At 45.6% G+C, this 19,875-nt stretch overlaps 1 protein-coding gene across 5 annotated transcripts in view; it reads left to right on the top strand.

Annotated features, from left to right (window-relative positions):
• Positions 1 to 19,875, top strand: part of Clec16a (C-type lectin domain containing 16A) — a 223,779-nt gene that overhangs the window by 51,279 nt on the left and 152,625 nt on the right. For 4 of the 5 annotated variants that reach the window (XM_059269997.1, XM_059269994.1, XM_059269998.1 and 1 more), the window contains exon 10: positions 5,067 to 5,298. In XM_059269997.1, the coding sequence (XP_059125980.1) occupies positions 5,067 to 5,298 (232 nt within the window). The remainder of the gene's footprint in view (positions 1 to 5,066; positions 5,299 to 19,875) is intronic. The other variant, XM_059269996.1, reaches the window with a different exon arrangement.

The raw sequence follows: 19,875 nt of genomic DNA, 5'->3' as shown, positions 1-19,875 counted from the left end.
TGCAGTCACACATTCTGGATGCATGATAGGGCTTGGGTTCAGCAGCCTCCTGTCCTTCAACCTCTCAGCATAGAACATGTTAATGCTGTTTGATGTCTGCTTGCTAGTCACCTTCTTCTGGAATGAGAATAGTCTTGCCACGGCCAGTAGCAAGTCAGATGCTGTGGTACCTTTGGTTACAGTTGGTATAAACCTAGACCACTGTGGCCTTTGTGAGTTTTAGTCTCTGTATATATTAGATTCAAATGCAAAATGAGGACTAGAGTGTTGTTAGCTCAGTGGTCAAGCATTTGCCTGGCATGTATGAGGCCCTGAGTTCCATCCCAGCTCTACAAAAATAATAAATAAATAAATGAATAAATAAAAAATTCACAAGCTTTTGTTCTACATAGTACTTGCTTTTCCTGTTAACCAGATGTGCACTTGACTTAAGCTGTTTATTGGCTTATAGACCAGGTCTCTCCAAGTGGCCTAGGCTGGCCTTGACTCACAGTCCTCCTGCCTCAGCCTCCCATGTGCTGAGATTATAGGTATGTACCCCACACCCATATCATGGCTTAGTCTCTTTCAGTGCTTCTGAAGGCTGGCCTTTTGGGTAGCATAGCAAGTGCTATGGAAAGGAGTGGAGGTCTGCTGGGGCCTGGTGCCAGGCTTTCTGGATTCGTTCTTCCTGTTAGAGTGTGAGGTGACTGAAGGCAAGTGTGCAAAGTGCTCAGAACAGTGTGGAGCTCAACCAAGTACTCACTAGCATTAGGGGAGAGGCACTCCCTGGAAAGAGTGACAGAAGATGTGGCTGCCTCTTGTACTTCTCAGCAGTCCTCAAGGGAGAAGCTGATGTGATGGCCGTTGATGGATGTGGAAACTGAGGCCCACAGAGGGCATAGTTGCAAGCAGTAGCCAGGACTTGGCACTTACCAGGGAGGTGGACCTGAACATGTGGTTCCCTCCTGGCTTTGCGTTCTAGGACCTGTCAGTCCCAGCCCAAAGTGGGGGTCGTGCAGGTCAGTCAGCAGCTCAGGAAGTGCATTACCCAATGGGCCATCTCACTAACCTGGACCTCACTCTTTAGCATCTATATCCACTGTTCTCAACCTGTGGGTCGTGACCCATGGGGGGGGGGTCAAATAACCCTTTCACAGGGTCACACATCAGATATCTGATATTTACATTATCATTATAATATCAGATATTTACATTACAATTCATAACAGTAACAAAATTACAGTTAGGAAATAGCAAGAATAATTTTATGGTTGGGGGTCACCACAACATGAGGGACTATACTAAAGGGTTTCAGACTTAGGAAGGTTGAGAACCACTGATCTACATGGATTCCCACTCCAGCAACGGGGCTGACGAGAGTTCCATAACTCTTCCTCATCCATGGACCTTTAGATGTTTCTAGCAATTGCTAGATGACTGCATCTGTAAGGGCTTGAAATTTCCCCACTCCCTGCCCCCACACTCAATACTTGGCTATCCAGAGAAGTAGATTCCCTTGGAAAGTTCTCAAATTCATTATTTTTTTTCTTTTTAAAGACAAGATCCAGTCGGCCCAGAACTCACTATATAGACCAGGCTAGCCGCTAACTAACTATCTAACTCATAGAGATCTGTCTACCTCTGCCTTCTGAATATTGAGATTAAAGGCATGCACCATTACACCCATCTGAATTCATCCTTTAAAAAACAAAAGCTTTTTTTTTCCTCTGAGAATTTCACACGGTGATTTTGATCATAGTGAGCCCTGCTCCACCCCTCGCAGTAATTCTTGCAGGTGATTTTTCTCTTTGTTTTTCTTTTGAGACTGGGAAGGCAAGGGTGGTTGTTGTGCTGCGTGTGTATTGTTTGTTACTCTTTGCAGGAACTTCTCGCTGTCTGCCTTCCCCAGCCCACCCCCACCCCCCCACTCCCCCCCCCACCCCCCCCACCCCACCCCCCCCCTCCCACCCCCCGCTCCAGAGTGGGGGGAATCCAGCCACGAGTACTCACTCAGGCATGCTGGGCAAGGGTTCTACCACTGAACTGCAGGCCCAAATCTGAAGGAACTTTTTATCCATAATTTCATTTGATTCTAGAAGGCCAGAATTCCTCTGCATGAGTTTTAGACAAAGAGATGAGGCAGTTGTGTGGCTTCTGGCAGCCCCAGGCCCTTTATGTTACTTTCCTCTACTCTTGGCAGTTAGAGGAACTGACTGAACGTTAGAGCCTTTAGAGCTTAGGGAAGACTTGCCACAGCCATCTGTGGGGACCTCTGTCCTTAGCTTGTAGCATACAGGTGTTGGTTGTGTGCTTTGGCCTCAGTGTCTGTGTCTGATAGCCGTCTGTCTCTCTGTGTGGCGTGGTCTAATACTCACTACAAGCAGATGTGATGGGTGGAAGCAAGCCACTTCATCTTGAGATCATCTCCCCCAGCATCTTGCTTGAGCTCTGATAGATGCTGTCTGTCAAGCAGTGCATGCTCAGAATGCCCATTTTCCAATTCTGCAATATATTATCTGGGTTTCCTGGATAGTAGAATCATGCTTCAATTTATCTGTCATTTTTGTGGTTGAATAATCCAAAATGGGCAAATAAAAATGAATGTTTGTATTTGGATTCTAATTTAGCTCTCAAATGGGTTTTATTTTGGACATTATTGAAATTAATCTGTTTTCCTTGAGCACATTCCACTTATTGGCAAGGTACAATGTCCCTCCCCCTCCAGAATATACTTGGTGGCTCTTGGGGCAAATTCATAAGATAGATAATCCATGCCAAGATAATGGAAAAGTTTATTCTAAAACTTGTTTTAAATGACAGATTGATGTCTGAACATTCAGATCCTGGAAAGATAACACTTCAATCAAAATCCTGACCCAGACAAATCTATTTCCTTTCATCTTTGCTCCTTTTTAGATGAGTGTATTTGCATGGATATACTACTTTTTTTTTTCCCTCCTGAGATGGAATCTTGTTCTACTCAGGCTGGCCTTAAGCTCCTGAGTTCAAGTGATTTTCCTGCCTCAGTCTCCTGAGGTGTGCACCCCATGTGCTCAGTATCGTGCACATACCCTACCCACCCTACCCCCTTTCTGAGAAAGCGTCTTTGTGTAGACTGGGCTGGTGTAGCAGGAATCTTAAATGTTTTTATTAATAAAATCAAACCTGAGGCCAGTTATTGGGGTGAATGCTGGAAGATCAGAGAGACACAACAAGCCACAGCTTCCTCACCTCGCTGGATCCTCAGCTGGTCTTGTTTCCTCAGACTGGAGGCCTCTGAGTCCTTATCCAGAATGGGTCTCAGCTGAACTGCTGCTAGAAGCCTGAAAGCTTAACCAGCCAAATGCTTAACCAGGCCAAATGCTTCTAGTTCCTGGTCCTCACACCTTATATATCTTTCTGCCTTCTACCATCACTCCCTGAGATTAAAGGCTCACTTTCTGGGATTAAAGGCGTGAGTCACCATTCTTGGCTGTATCCTTGAACACATGAATTTCTGCCTAGCTCTGCCTCCCAAGTGCTGGGATTAAAGGTGTGTGCTACCACTGCCTATCCTCTATGTTTAATATTGTGGCTGTTCTGTCTCTGACCCCAGATGAGTTTATTAGGGTACACAATATTTCGGGGAACACAATACCACCACAGGCTGGCCTTGAACTTGCATTGTAGCTGAGAATAGCTTTGAACTTCGGGTCCTCCTGCCTCCATCTCTCAAGTGCTGGCATTATTACGTGTGCCACCATCTCCAGTTTATACATACACATTTTAAAATACTCTAAACGTGAAACTGCAGTGTCTTCTGGGGAAGGTACTGCCATTTGAAGAAGCACTTGGGCTTTGGAGCTGACAGAGTCTCTGCAGTTCCAGAACTAGGAGTAACTGAACAGATTCAACCCTTCCAGGCCTTGATCTTCCTCACCTGTAAAATAAACCCGTAATTTCTGTATACCATGGTTATAAGACAGAGATATGGGAGTATGGGACATGAACACTGGTGACAGGGGCCTTTCTTATTTCTCTGAGACCTCTGCCTTTCTCTGCCTAGAGAAAACATTTTCCTTTGGAGCGGGTCTGCCTTTGGCTCATTGCTGACACTTAGCAAGTTCCCTTACACAGAGAGCTGGCACATGACCAGTTTGCTCTTGTAATAGCAAGGCATGCTGCTATCCTCCTTCCTTAGACGTGTAGCATTTTACTCACTACAAATAAAAGTCAGTAAACTGGCCACAGTGATGCAAGCCTGTAATCCTATTGCTTGGGAAGTAGAGGAAGAAAGATCGGGAGTTCAAGGTTATTGTCTACTACATAGCATGTCTGGGGCCACTTGACACCTGTCTCAAACCTTCCCTCTAAAAAACGTCACTAACAATGCCAGTTTGTTGTCACTGTGATAGCAACTATGCAGGTAGTGTGTAGATCTGAGGCTCTGCCACCTCCTGGCTTGGTGACCTTGGGAAGATCGTTCATTATTCCCAAGCTGCTTCCTCATCTATAAAGTGAGGACAGCAGTGCTGCCTCACAGGGTTGCTGGTGACTTTGAGTGAGATGATACAGTCTGAGCTCTCAGAACAGGTGGTACATACAGAGCACACTGGAATTTTCGCTGTGTGGACAATTGATGCTGGTGTGGTAAAAGGTAGCATTTCTTGTGCACATGTGGACATTCTGAAATGCGATACTAAGGAGGGGACCTAGGGCCTCACACATACCAGGCAAATCACTGAGCTATATTCTAGGCCTTCCTTTTTCTTGAGATAGGGTCTCACTGAGTTGCTTAGCGTCTTCTGGAACTCACTCTGTAGCCCAAGCAGTCCTTGAACTTGAGATCATCCTATCTCAATCTCTTAAGCAGCCTGGATTATAGGCTTTCACCACCAGGCCTAGAATAGCAAGTCATAAATGGTAGCTGTTGTTTTAGCCGCTTCATAGTGAAGGAGAGTGTTGGGAAAAGTCCTGCCACGAACTCAGGAGTAGTGTTAATTGTTTTGGAAGTAACTTGCTAAGGCAGGACCTCTGGCAATTGTGAACATCCATTGAGATTGTAGCATCCCAGTTCATTCATTGCCTTTCTTGGACTCACCCAGGCCAAGCCCAGCATCCGGTGCTTCATTAAGCCCACTGAGACACTCGAGCGGTCCCTTGAGATGAACAAGCACAAGGGCAAGAAGCGGATGCAAAAGAGACCCAACTACAAAAACGTTGGGGAGGAGGAGGATGAGGAGAGAGGGCCCACTGAAGATGCCCAGGAAGACGCTGAGAAGGCTAAAGGTACAGAGGGTGGTTCAAAAAGCATGAAGACAAGTGGGGAGCGTGAAGGTGAGTGTACCCAGGAATGGCCCTTTCACCCACGCCAACCCCTGCAGTCAGCGAGGCTTCTGTGTCCTCTGTCTTCCTCCTGCTCTTTGTGTGTTCCCTGGGTGCTCTGCTCATCTCAGCACCCACCAGTGCACCTCATTCTGTCTGGACAGCCCAGCCATTCAGAGGCAGCTGTGGACTGTGTCACAGCAGACCTAGTGCAAGTCCTACCCCATGTGACCTGGAGCAAGGTTTCCTACATGTAAAAAGATAATCACACATCGTGGCCACTTTATAGTGCATTGCCAGAGTTAAATCACACAGTGCATTTGGCCACCTCAGAACAGTACCAGACCCTTAGGAAATGTTCTAGAGGTATTTGATGTTGCTGCTGCTGTTGTTACTGTTGCCATCTTCATTCACTATTATGACTGCTGTTCTTACTCCTGCTAACTTGGGAGTATGATTTGTGTCCAGTGCACTATGGGAAGGGAAGGGAGCCCAGGTTTGGTAAGATGATATGTCTTTAATTGCTGATGGATCTTTGGAGTCACATGATTAAATACAGCCTCCATATTCTCCAACCGGATTGTACAAGTCCCATCTGTTCAGAGTGAGGTATAACTGTATGGTGTATATACCCTCGGTGAGCAGAAACCTGCCTTCTACTCTTGCCCTGGCAGGGTTGATCTGCCTTCCTCTCTTCTCCTCTCTTGTGTAGATGCTAAAACCCTCTGGAGCTGGAGAGCATTTGGTCTGGGATTCAAAATACTTGAAATAGTCTGTTGTTTTTATCTAGACTAGGCTCACGGCCACTTAGATGGAGCCTCCAGCCAGAGCCCTTGGGTGTTGGTGTTAATGGGACTGCTTGGTGGTGGTGGAGTCAGAATTCTACTGGCTGGAGGGAAGATCCCACACCTCCTGGGACAAAAGCAACCTCTATGGAGCATTCCAACTGAAAGCTATGAGATTGGGGGAACATTGTGCTGACCAGCCTTATGGACCCTGGGGCTAGCAGTGGTGACTCTAAGCCTCCCAGTCCTAACCTAAGTGGCTGACACAGTCATGCAGAGCTTTGCACCAACCACTGACTAGGGCAGTGGTTGTCAACCTTCCTAATGCTGCAACCCTTTAATACAGTTCCTCATGTTGTGGTGACCCCAACCATAAAATTACTTTCATTGCCTCTTTATAACTGTAATTTTGCTACTGTTATGAATGTAATGTAAACATCTGATATGCATGGTTTTCTGATATGCAACCCCTGTGAAAAGGTCATTCAAACTCCCAGAAGATCGCAACCCACAGGTTGAGAACTGCTGGACTAGAGGCTTGTTTGCTTTTGAGAACTGCGTGCTAGTCTACAGCTAATGTGTACCCTGTCATCCCAGCCTGTTGACTCCCATAATGAATATCATGGCAACTGTCAGTGAATGCCATAATCATATGTCAGTGAGTCTTACCAAAATGTCCCCTGGTGGCCCAAACTTCCTAAGGCCAAGGGCTCTGGCTGCTTTTATTTATGTACATTGTGCTTTTTGGTTTACTTGGCATGTTTGGTTCCTGGAACCCTTTGCTGTAAGTATCACTTTGGTGGGAAGGTTGAGGGACAAACACAAGGTAAGTCATACTCACTTGTACTTGCTTATATTAGGTTATGTTATGGATTTCACTAGCTGGGAAGAAAGTTATCAGTTCACACCCCAGGTCTAGCTAAGGTGCAGTGGCATAGGGCAGGATGGGTACATGGATGTCTGTATCTTGTTTTGCACACTGTGTTCTTGTCAATTTCATCTTGGAAAGATACTCCTGCTTCTGTTCCAGGCCTTTTAAGGGATGTTCTTCAGTCAGCCATGGCTGTGACCAGCAGTGGTATGGATAGGTCAGGTTTGGCCCCAGACCCTAATATAATTGTCAGCCAGATGACCCAGTCCTGATTGAAGCTGCTACATCCTTTAGGCTGCTGGGCTTAGAGTGTGGGTCTGGCACTGAATCCTGCCTCTGCACAGGGGAAGACACTGTTATCAGCCACTAGGGTTTCCCAGGCTACCCAGCCAGATTGTGCCAAACAGGGCCCCAGGGTTTCCCCAGAGGCCAGCTGAAGCAGCTGACGCAGACTTCATAGCTCAGCCAAGCGTGGCTTCCAGTGACCCCCTGGCCACTTTGCTGCCCTTGAAATTTCTCAAACACACTAAATCATTCTAAAACATGATGGGCTGTCATTTCCCACTCAGTTCACCCTAAATTATAAAGTGTCCACAGGCCTGGCCAGTGTACTGACATTCTGAAGCTTTCTAAAGGATATATCTGATTTTTTAGTCTCAGGTTTGAAGGTGCTGCTAAGGAATGTTTATCCTTATTCTGCATCTATGTTTAGACAAAAACTACAGCTGTTAAAATCCTGTCACTTGGAAAGGTGTCAGTTTCCTTCATTCTTATTGCAAACCAGATGTTCATTCTTATAGATTATGCAGGGACCCCTTGCCAGGCCTGGATCCTGTGTCTACAGTGCCTCTTTCCTAAGTTCAGAGTGTGTGGATCAGCAGTAGGAATGAGAGTGTTGGGCGCTGTGTCCCAGCTTCTCTTCTTCCCCCTTCTGTGCTGAGGTGGCTAGGGCACTTGCTTCTTCCTCGTGTTACTCCTCCTTTCATTGGGCCTGCATCTAGGAGGTGATTAACAGTAGGGTTGTGGCAGACACAGATGTTGGCACTCACCACCACCTCCGTGTCTGGTGCCCCTGTTGAATTCTCTATATAGAAGGTAGGGTAAAGCAGAAGAGTAAAAAGGAGCATCTCACGAGACACAGTTTGCCACAGCTTAATTTGAATGTGGCATCAATGGGTTTTTTATAACGTAGCACCCAGAATTCACACTTCCTCTGCACTTAAACCCAGACAATGAAGGTGTGTGAAATGAATGTGTATCTCTACCCATCCTCCTCCATCCCCAGTATACAAAGAAATTTGCCACCCCTTGGTTCTTGAGTCCTGGGTTACTTGTTTCAAGGCTGTGAGATCACCAGTACCTCCTTTCAATTTCTGCAGAAATGGACTGTTAAAGAAAGACAAAGGATGGCATCATCCCTTACTTAGCTGGAGAAGCTCTGCCCAAGAAGTCAGATAACCCCAGCACATGCTTGTTTTTTAGCTGGCCCTTCAGCTGGAAGGGACAGCCATCTGCTTTTGGACTTGCTTAAAGCAGTATCTTAATAATGAGAGCTGCCAGAGAGATGGTCTCTCTCTACCTCCTCCTGGGAACAGCAGGCTGTGCTGGGGTTTGCCCATGGAACGAATAAGGATTGGCTGGCTAGCCCGACCTTTCCAGCTCTCTTCCCCGAATCTCACAAGGGCCTGCAGTGAGGGCAGAAGGCAGCACTGATAGCACCTGCCTAGTCAGGTGGGGTTGGGGGTCCCTGGGGCTTTGATCTTCAGCTTTGCCCTTTTTCAAGATCTCTTCTGAAATGAAATGGAACCTAACCTCATTCTTGACTTGTCTTTGAGATATTCAAGTCTTAGTCCCAGTCCTGCCCTTGAGCAGCATGGTAATTTTGGGTAAGTTGACACTTTACTACACATATCCACCTGTGGAGGGCCTTCCTGATGCTCAGCCTGAGGCTGTTACAGTGAGAATTCCCATGCTGCAGCATTCTGCTGGTAACACAGTAGCAGCCCAGGTTAAGATGGAGGGCAGAAGCATAGAGGACAGACTGGGTACACTCTGGACCTACACCCTCCACAGTTTCTCCAGGCCTTTCTTCTTTCCTTCCTTCCTCTGTTCCTTGTATATGTTCATGTATATGTCTCTGCATGCAGACCACAGCACGCATGTTGAGGTCAGAGGACAACTTGGGTGTCTCTCTTCACCTTCCACCTTGTGAGACAGGCTTTTGTGTTTTGCCACTGTGTACACCAGACAAGCTGGCTGGCTAGAGAGTCTCCTGTCTCTGCCTCTTATTGCATGATGGGAGCATAGGCATTATAGACACAAGCTACAGAGTCTGGCTTTACATGCACTTTGAAGTGTGCAAGTCAGCAGTGTTAAGAGTGCCTGTCTTGTGTATCATCATTATCTCCAGTATTCTTTGCATCCTGCAAAACTGAGGGATTCAAACTCGGGTCCTCACACTTGCATGACAAGTGCTTTACCCACTGAGCCGTCTCCCCAGCCCAGCAGGGCTCATTTCTGTCACTAATGAGTAAGATGAATGAACATAGATGGATGGGAGTGTGAGTATGGGGGCTAATGGGAGAGAAAGAGACTTGGTGGGCCCAGGTTCTGTAGTGGAGAGAGTCTGCTTGTACTTTTCATGCCGACTTAACAGAAGAGTTGAGAGTTGTTAGGGCAAACCCTCTGAAAAACCCAGAAGACCACTCTGCTGAGCAGTACGAACGAGCGACAAGCAAAGGAGGGGTACACACTCCTACCTGCTCCTGCCATTGCGCTGGTCAAGTTCACCTTGAAACACTGCTCCAGAGCCAGCCAATCACAGCTCTCTCTGGTTTCCTAGGTAACCAGGAGCATGGCTTTCCCCTTCCCTTGACCTTCTTGTGAAGGCCTTCCTCCCTCCCCCTCCATTGTCTGTCTTTCCGTGGTTTCTGGAATAGAGAATCCAGATTGCAGAAATCCTTGGATTGTGAAGTTAAAGACTACAGTGATATGCTGCCTGCCGTTTCCCCGAAAAGCACTTCCTCTACCAAATATTAATCAGATTGGGGTGTACATCATCCTAGGCGAGTCAGGGAAATACTGCTATTACTTGAAAAATCCGAGTGTCAGAGGCTGGGGGAGCTCCAGGATGTGGCCAGAGTTGTCATATCAAGAAATCAGTGTCTTTGTGTCCTGACCTTCACAGCCCTCCCAGTACTGCCGTCACTTGCATGGTACCTGGGAGATAAAGATGTCCTTGCCTGTTTGGGGTTCCTTTCTGTCTATCTTTTCTCTTTCTACTTCCTCCTCTACTTTTCTTCTCTTCCTCCTCTTCTTCTGTTTCTTTTTTATTGTGGTAAAATAGTGGAAATTGAAACTTACTATCTCCACCTCTTTGAAATGTACAAGTCAGCAGTGCTAAGGGGGCCCATCTTGTACATCCATCATTGTCATCTCCAGAACTCTTTGCATTCTGCAAAACTGAGACTCTACCCCATTAAACAACTCCCTATTCTCCCTGCCTCCCACTCATGGCAACCAATCTTCTGTTGCCTGTCTTCATGGGCTTGACTACTCTCCTATAAGGACCCATATTGGAATCCTACAGGGGTTGAGGACATAGCCCAATTGGTGACAGGCTTGCTGAGAGCTTAACCTCCAGAACCCCTGTATTTTACTTTATTTTATTTATTTTTGAAAATGGCACTCTTGTAACTCGACCATGAGGGAGGCAGAGACAGGCTGGCTCACTGGCCAGTCAGCCCAGCATACAAACAAACAAACAAACAAAAAAAAAAAAAAAAAAGGACAGCTCGATGGTGGCACACGCCTTTAATCCCAGCACTCCGGAGGCAGAGACAGGCAGATCTCTATGAGTCTGAGGCCAGCCTGGGCTACAGAGCAGTTTCCAGGACGGCCAGGGCTACACAGAGAAACCCTGTCTGAAAAAAACCAAACATAAATAGTATACTGGTGCTCTTACCATTCAAACAGTCTAGACATATACAAACTAGAAAAATTTGAACTACCTTTTCAAAGTATGGGAGAATTTCATCATCAAATAAAAGTAATAAATGCCTGAAATGAAAAGATAAATATAAAATAAACAATGACTATGGATTCAGCCGAGTTATCTGACAGAGCCACATTAGAAAGTGGGAAGGAGACTGTCCAACCCTGCTCAACCCTATTTAGTCAGGATACTGACTGTGTACTCAGCTGTGGGCCGGGTGCTGCTGGGAACACACTCAGCTGCTGGGAACACACTCAGCTGTGGGCCGGGTGCTGCTGGGAACACACTCAGCTGCTGGGAACACACTCAGCTGTGTGCCAGGTGCTGCTGGGAACACACTCAGCTGTTGGGGACACACTCAGCTGTGTGCCGGGTGCTGCTGGGGACACACTCAGCTGTGTGCTGGGTGCTGCTGGGGACACACTCAGCTGCTGGGGACACACTCAGCTGTGTGCCGGGTGCTGCTGGGGACACACTCAGCTGTGTGCCGGGTGCTGCTGGGGATAGAGTTTGGTGCTATAGACAGGGCAGAAAAGTAACCGCTGGGCTTGTCTCTGCTGGGTTTGTCAGAGCCGGGATAGACTCATGCTACGTAGTTACTGCTTCCCTGACTGGAGCAAAGCTAAAAGAAAGATGCACACATCTGTTCCTGAAGAAGTTCTTTTTAGTAGCAGGAGTAAGTCACTACGCTTCCCAGTCCGTGTAAGAGTTTTTATGTAAAGGTTAAATTTATCTCAGAAATCATTGTGTAAAACAATCAGACATGAAGAAAACTTTTAGAATGAGCTTCTAAAATAAATAATTTAAATAGTTTTTTTTTAATAGGAGGACAATAGCATTACTATAATAGTGCTAAATTTTCCTGTTCTAAAATTAACTCTCTCAAGATTGTTACTGATACAACTTTGTTTTTAAATTTTATTTTTATTTTTTATGTGTATGCCTGTGTGTCTCTGTGAGGGGTTGTACTAAGGAGTACAGGTGTCCATGGAAGTGAGTAGAGGGTGTCTGATCCCCTGGAGCTGGAGTTATAGGCGTTTGTGAGTCCCTCCATGTCAGTGCTGGAAACTGATCTCAGGTCCTCTATACAAGTAGTATGACCTTTAAACGTATGAGCCAATTCTGTGCCATTTTCTTTTTAAAGAATAAGTTGAGGATTTTTTTTTTCCAAAATGCTTTGGATGACCAGCTTTTCGTATTTTGAAATAAATATTCCAAATACTGAAAATAATGAGTTGTTCTCTTGGGGATGGGACCCAAATATAAATGTGAAATTCACTTGTTTTTCATATATTCCTTATACACAGAGCCTGAAGAATTTTCAGTTTTCTGTATTTATTTAAGTATAGGGTAGGTGTGGGTGGTGTATGCAGGTGCATGTACCACACAGTATGTATGTAGAGGTTGGAGGACAGCTGTGGAGTAGGTTTGTCCTTCCACCTCTTTATGGGTTTTTAGGATTGAACTGCCAGGCTTATGTGGCAGGCACCTTTACTGCTGAGCCATCTCACTATCCCTAAAGATAGTATTTTACCATGATGTAAATAATGTTCACATGAAACCACTTTTCATAGTATGGAATTTCCCACATGATGCATTGTATCAGCTCTCAAAGGTTTGGATTTGGGAACGGTTTGAATTTTGCATGGTTGGATTAAAGACTGTGCTAAAGCACGTTAGAAACTTGATACTTTAATTTTTTAAATTTCCATTAATTATTTTGTAGCAAAAACAAACAACAATGATGACAAAAAAAAAAAAAAAAAAAAAAAAAACAACCCTGTTTGTTGTTTTCTGGTGATTCTGGGGTGAGCCCAGGGCCCTGCATGCATGGGCAAGTGCCTACCCTGATGTGTGCCTCCTTGCCCCCAGAAGAGCTGTGAACTCTAAATGTCCTTGTTTAATGATACTCACAGTAACATAAAGTTCATTGCGGAGTTCGTCAGCACCAGTGAAACATGTGCCTGTCCTCACCCTGGGCATCTGGTATGAAAGGACCCTGTGAGCAGGCTTCTGTCTGGGCTTGCAGGAATGCCGTGGCCAGCAGGCTGGCAGAAGCAGGCTCCTCCCATTCTCACCATCCCCTTGGTCACTGTCTCTTCCTTTGGCTCAGATTTCTTTTGTTGTCTTCTTTGGCAGTCGCCTTCTCTTAGCATCAGGGATTTCTGGAAGCAGTTGCACACAGATGGACTCTGCCACTCTTCCCTTGTCAGCGACAATACTTGTCTTAGCTGTCCACCAAGTAAATCTTGTTTACTGTCCTGATGCACTCTTGTACCCTCCTGGGAGCTTTCCTTTCCACGTAGTTCACTTTACAGCTTTACAGCTTTACTGTACTTGAAGTGCCCCAGCATGTGTCCTAGTGTCCCAGAGAGACAGCAGGATAGACATACACTCTTGCTTACAGCCATGCCAGCACTGTTTCTTCAGGGGGCCTGAGAGACCAGTAGTCCAGGTCCCAACTTAAGATCTCCTCTTTGTGATCTCTCCCAGGGCCCTCAGTGTCAGGTGGACTCAGATGGTAGCAGTGGCTGTGCAGAGCTGACTTTGTATGCTAGGTTTCAGGACCTCTTAGATGCTTACTGACGGAGTTACCTTCTAAAATGCACATTACTAGATCTCTTCATTCATCATGTATATGTTTGCAGAGATTTTGTATTTATACTGGTTTTGAGTATATAGTGGTAATTTTCAAATGTTTTATTTAAAAATAATTTCAAATTTAAGAAAAGTCATGAAACAAAAATAGTATAAAGAGTACTTTTACCCTTTACCCAGTTTCCTATTTGCTCTTTTCTACCTTTTGAATTGTTGTGTTCTCCCTCTGTCTTTGTCTCTGTCTGTCTGTCTGTCTGTCTCTGTCTCTCTCTATCCTCCCAACCCCTTGCCCAACACACACGAATGCACGCACGCACACTTGTTGAAGTCATCTAATAGCCTTTTCCCCCCAAAGCCTTAGTGTGTGTTTGCTAAGAACAAGGGGTTCTTAACCCCATTACCATCAGTTCATAGCTCTTTCCCGTCTGTGCTCCTGTTATCTCTGTTGGCCTAAAAATGTCCTTTATTGCACATGCTAAGTACGTACTTCATGTTTTTGAGACAGGATTTTGCCAGTGTAACACAGTGGCTGTAAACTCAGTCTGCCTGCATCGGTCTACCTGGGTTGAATGGTAGAACCATTCACTGGTTCTAGTGAAATGGTCCTCATTGGCTCTCTGTCTGATTGAGGGTCTGCCTTCTTGGCTGAAATGTGGATTAGGTGATACTATGGCTTTGTCAGGATGTCACATTGGTTGTCCCTCTAACTTTCCCAAGCAGTATTTATTTTAGTCACCTAAAAGCTGGCCTACTTCTCCACTGTAGAATTACTCTTTTTAAGTTCCACACAGCCCCTAGGAAGACACTTGTAGGTCATGAACTTCTTCAGAATTCCCCTAGATTGGGCATTTATTGCTAATTCTTACCTGATCCAGTGTTTACCATGATTGTTACAAAACAATGGCTTTGTGGCAGCAGCCTGGTGTCCATGTTTAACGGTTAGTCCTTGTCATTCCACTGTAACAGGGTCCCTTCTTCCCATCCAGTGGCTTATTTCTTATCAGCATGGACTCACTTTTTTTAATAGTTTATATTCCACTAGTATATTTAATTACTCTGATGTTCAAATTGTCTCAAAGTTGGCCCTTGCAAATCCTTTCAAGCTGGCTGTGGTGTGAAGCCCCTGTCATTTTGGGGTCAGTTTCTGATACAAGAAGATACTTATTTGATGCTCATCTCATCTCTGCCATGCCTGGGGCTGGCCAGTCTTTGAAAAGTGCTGCTTCTCTGTGGCCATGCCTGGGGCTGGCCAGTCTTTGAAAAGTGCTGCTTCTCTGTGGCCGATGGTTTGCAGGACTGAGATCTGGACACTGAGTGGCCTCGTTACTCCTGTGATGAATTTGGTTTTTGGTCCTTTCAGTGATCAGAGCCAGGACATATACGCATCATCATTTATCTATCTATCTGTCTGTCTATCTATCTATCTATCTATCTATCTATCTATCTATCTATCTATCTATCTTGGTTTTTGAGACAAGATTTCTCTGTAACAGCCTAGGCTGTCCTGAAACTCACTTTATAGACCAAGCTGGCTTTGAACCCACAGAGATCTGCCTTCCTCTGCCTCCCAAGTGCTGGGTTTAAAAGTGTGCACCACCACTGCCCGGAAATGCATCATTATTTTAACTCGCACACAAATACACACATACAAATATTCATGTACATGTTTTAGAGAGTGTAAAGAGTGTACTGATTCTCAGTTTTGGCCTATTTCCTCATTTCTTGGCTTCCCCATTATATTTTTGTCCACAGTTAAATCCTTGGTCTTCTCTACAACACAGTTATTTTCTGAGGCCTGTAGTAAGCCAAAACAGCTTCAGAATTACATCACTCAATTATTTGTCATTCTGTAAATAATCAGGGGAGCATTTGTTTGCAATACTTCTCCATCTGCCACCCCACCCCAATATTTTACGTGTCTCCCAAACTTGTGTGTATAGGCAACTCTTCGTCCATATGCTACTTGGATTGACCCACCCCCTTTCTACCTTCAGGGTAGGTATGGCATTCACTTTAAACAAATTTGACATTTTTCTTTTTGTTCTATTTAGTATTCTTGTTGATACAATTTCATATATATTTTTGTTTTTCAATTTAATACATTTGTACAATGTATCTTGATCACATCCAACCCAATCCCCCCCACACATAATTTCCTTTTTAAAATACATAGTGTTTTAACACTGAAAACTTCCATTGCACCTTATCTCTCATCCACTTTGCTAAATTATCTTCTCTATCCTCCCTCCCTCCCTCCCTCCCTCCCTCCCTCCCTCCCTCCGTGTGTGTGTGTGTGTGTGTGTGTGTGTGTGTGTGTGTGTGTGTGTTGTAAAAATAAGCAGATTTAGCCAGGTGTGGTGGCACACACCTGCAGTCCCAACACTGGGGAGACTGTAGCGGGATGAGCTCAGGTTTGAGGCCAGTCTGGGCTACATAGTGAGACACTCTTTCAAAAAAAAAAAAGGTCAAATTTGTGTTTCTTTGCCTTTCTTTTTGCTCAAGGGGCAGGGCAGTGTGATAGACACATTTCTGATACCTTCCTCTCTTATGAATGAAAATCCGTCACCGTCCCAGTGGTTCTGAGGAAGTGTCATAGCAAGCAGGCATGGCAGCAGAACAGCTGAGAGCTCACATCTTGAGCCCCAAGCAGCAAGTGGAGAGAATGAACTAGAAATGGCAGCTGGTTTTTTAAACTGGGAGGCAGAGGAAGGCAGATCTCTTATAAGTTCAAAGCCAGCTTAGTCTACAAAGTGAGTTTCATCCCAGTGACCTACTTGCTCTAGTAAAGCAACACTGCCTAACCCTGTCCAAACATGCCACAGACTAGAGACCAAGGATTCCAGTGCCTGAAACTATAGGGACACAGTTACCACCCCCCCACCCCCCCACCCCCCGCCAAGTCCTGTATAGTCTCAGTACCTAATAAAATCTTCCAGGCTCCAAGGACCTTATCAGGTTAAATGATGGCACATCTTTAAAATGAGCCCATTAGGGCTGGGAAGATGGTTCAGTAGGTACAGGTGCTTGTTGAGCAAGCCTGAGGACATGAATTTACATACCCAGTAGTCAAGCAGAAGGCCACGTGTGCTTTTGCGAATGATTGTAACTCCATTGCTGTGCAGGGCAAGGCAGGGGGATCAATAGGGCATGAGACTATGTCTTAAAGAAGTGAGGTGGAAAGTGACAAAGCATAATACCCAACATCTTCTTCCTGGTTCTACTCATGCTCATAGGCACACATGTACCCCCACCACGCACGCGCATGCGCACGCACGCACGCACGCACACACACAAATTAATTTTTTAAAAAAGAGCTATTACTTCAACATAAGCCATTCTCATTTAAACAGAAGCCTGGCTGGTGGGGCTGGGGATGTCTCAAAGTATAACTGAGGTTCAATGGAGCTCTTTGTTACCGTTAGCATAATATGTGGCCATTGGTAGCTCCTGAGTCACATGAGCATATTGCATGGCCTATTGGTGGAATCTGGCTGCCCTAGAATAAGTCCAGCATCAGCAAGGACAGAGCAGGGTGGGACTGGAAACAGCTCAGGACCACTGGAGGCATTCTGGTATGGCATCAGAGGGCTTCACAGGAAAGATCACAGCCTCTTTAGTATCCTCTTAAAGATGGCTGGGAAGTCTATTTCAGAGCTGTGACAAACTGAGGAGACCCTCCCCCCAAAAGCCACTTCTGTTCCCATCTCATAGGGGACAGGGAACTGGTGGAGCTCAGGTGAGAACGCTCCCTGTAAAAGTTTTCTGGATAAAATTGATTGCAAGAAGAGGAGAGCTGTTCTACAGTCATCTGGGAAATTATTAACCTGATCAGAAAGTCTGTTCCATGGTGGTGCCGAATCAGGGAGAGCTCAAGAGGGTGGGGTGAATGGCTGGTGACAGGTGGCACAGCCAGGATTTAAGGTGCTTCTGCTGCCACATTTCTCTGCGGGGAGCTGGAACCTGTGCTGGCTTCTGCGCATGTTCTAGCTGTACAGAGAGCTCTTGTGCTTCTGAGTTGCTCTTTTCTCAGATTTGGTGGCCAGATTTGGAACAGACAAGCAGATTTCAGGAGTTTTGTTTTGTTTTTGAAGTGCTAGAATTCCAGGAAGGGGCCTCTACAGTACCCGAGTGACCACATGGGTAGACCGTTGGTATTTACCCACTTTTACCTGGAGCAGCCCTGTGCTCACCTATCCACTATGTTGGCATGCCCTGGGAAAGTCCCTTCAGATTCATCTTGATGGCTAAAGATGTGGCTCAGTGCCAGAGTACTTGCCTAACATTCACAAGGCCCTGGGTTCTATCCCCAGCATTCCAAAAAGCAAAAAGTTATGGAGTCACTTGGAAAATTGTCTGACAAGCAGTGGACTAGTCTGTCTTGAACTCTTCTTTTGCTCTAGAATCCTGATGGTGTCCAGTGACATGGAAAGTCTGGGAAGGGGACTAATGTGATATGCTGGCTTGTCCTTCATACTCTGCACTGGAACTTGGCTCTGTGACCTTTGGGAGTCCTGGGAGCAATGTTCCCACCATGTCAGCCAAGCAGGGTGGAGCTCTGCCAGGGGAAGTGAGCTCATAACATGTGCAAGTTGGGCCTGGGATCACCAGGCAGAGGTTATAGGCCAGAGCCAAGGGGAGGCATGGCCGACTTTAAATGTTGTGGTGACATTCTTTATCAGTAAACACAAACAGATACAAACAAAATAGAAGCCTGCACCTACCAAGAACACATTTATTATAAATCATACATATTCACATTACTATGTTAAGTTATATACAGTATAAAGCAAACAAAATAGATACTTAAGGGTAAGAAAATGACCTACCTAGCAAATCATCTTGCACCTCACTCTGGGGAAACCTAAGATGATGACTAGGAAGAAGCTGGGTGTTGCAGAGAACTGGTAGAGCAACAAGGAAAGGAAAAAATGGCACCTAATACAGGGTTGGTGCCGTCTCCTGTTCAGCCATGACTGAGTACTGTCTGTTCTGTTGTCCGTTGAGCAGCTTTCTGTGAACTGAGTCACTTGTTTGTTTCTTAAACTTAGCCTCACTGCACAAAAGAATAAGCTTTTTATGTGGCTGGGGTTGTCACCCAGTGCCTGTGAGATACCTACAAAACAACCAGAGAGAGTTGTCACATACCCCCGAAAGTTACTTCATTGGTCTCTGCCTGTGGGATGGGGACCACCTTGTGGGAGACTTTCATCTAGCATCTGGCTTCAGATTATGTGGGGAGAGTAGGAGGCTCCCCCAGAGTGAGCCTCCAGAGGCCCTGGTCCCAAGGGAACATGTGTGGGATTGCCTCCATCCCAGGGGCTGGCTACAAGTTGATCATGCTAAGAGAGCCCAGAAAGTGTGTATGTGGGGGAGGTGTGGTCAGACATCTCCCCATAAGAGAACTTTATGAACATCCGCTATAGACTGTCAGGCTCTGGACCACCCCAACCCATGCCACACTGCTACAACCTGTAGCTAGTCCTGCCTGCACCAAACTTCCCATGTTGTGCTGGACCTAGGCAGTGATCTGTTCACATATTCAAGAGGTACACTCTGTGCTAGGGAGCTAGCTATGCTTACGAAGCTCATGGCCTAGTGGAGGATGGCCAAGAGTAAGCAAGTAAAACAATAGGGAATATCAGTGCAGGTGGTTAGAGAGGCTGTAGACTGAAACAGAAAAAAGGTGAGGGGCAGGGAAGTCATATTTGCTGTGAAGAATTCCAAATCATTTATGCAAATAAGGTTGAGGGGTATGGCTCAGTATCTAAGGCAGTGGTTCTCAACCTTCCTAATACTGCTACCCTTTAATAGAGTTCCTCATGTTGTGGTGACCCCCTAACCATACAGTTATTTTCACTGCTATCTTATAACTATGATTTTGCTATAATTATGAATCATAATGTAAATCTCTGTGTTTTCCTATGGCCTTAGGTGACCCCTGTGAAAAAAAACCATTTAACTCACAAAGGGTTGCGACCCACAGGTTGAGAACCATTTGTCTAAGGTCTTTGCTAGTGTGCCCAGGGCCTCGGATATGAGCCCCTGCACTGCTAACAGTAACAGCAACAACAGTACTTTATGTGGAGACTTCTTCCACAGAACAGTATAGAAGGAGGAGAATAATTTGACCACAAAGAAGCCTGATACTAGCATGGCCAATACAGGACTGAACTATGTCTTAAGATCATGTTGCCGGTGTGTGTGTGTGTGCAGGCTCAGATGTTACAAAAAGGATGCTTCTCATTTGTGGTCTTCCTCTTCAAAACCCATAGTCCCAGCCTAATGGTTGGGGGGAAAAATCAGTCAAACTTCCATCCTGGGATTCAAAAAATTTCTGACCA

Source organism: Peromyscus eremicus, chromosome 8a (genome assembly GCF_949786415.1).
Source record: "Peromyscus eremicus chromosome 8a, PerEre_H2_v1, whole genome shotgun sequence".
In the NCBI taxonomy this organism is placed as follows: domain Eukaryota; kingdom Metazoa; phylum Chordata; class Mammalia; order Rodentia; family Cricetidae; genus Peromyscus; species Peromyscus eremicus.
Note: the sequence above shows the minus strand (reverse complement) of the source record. Positions and strands in the feature narration are given on the sequence as shown.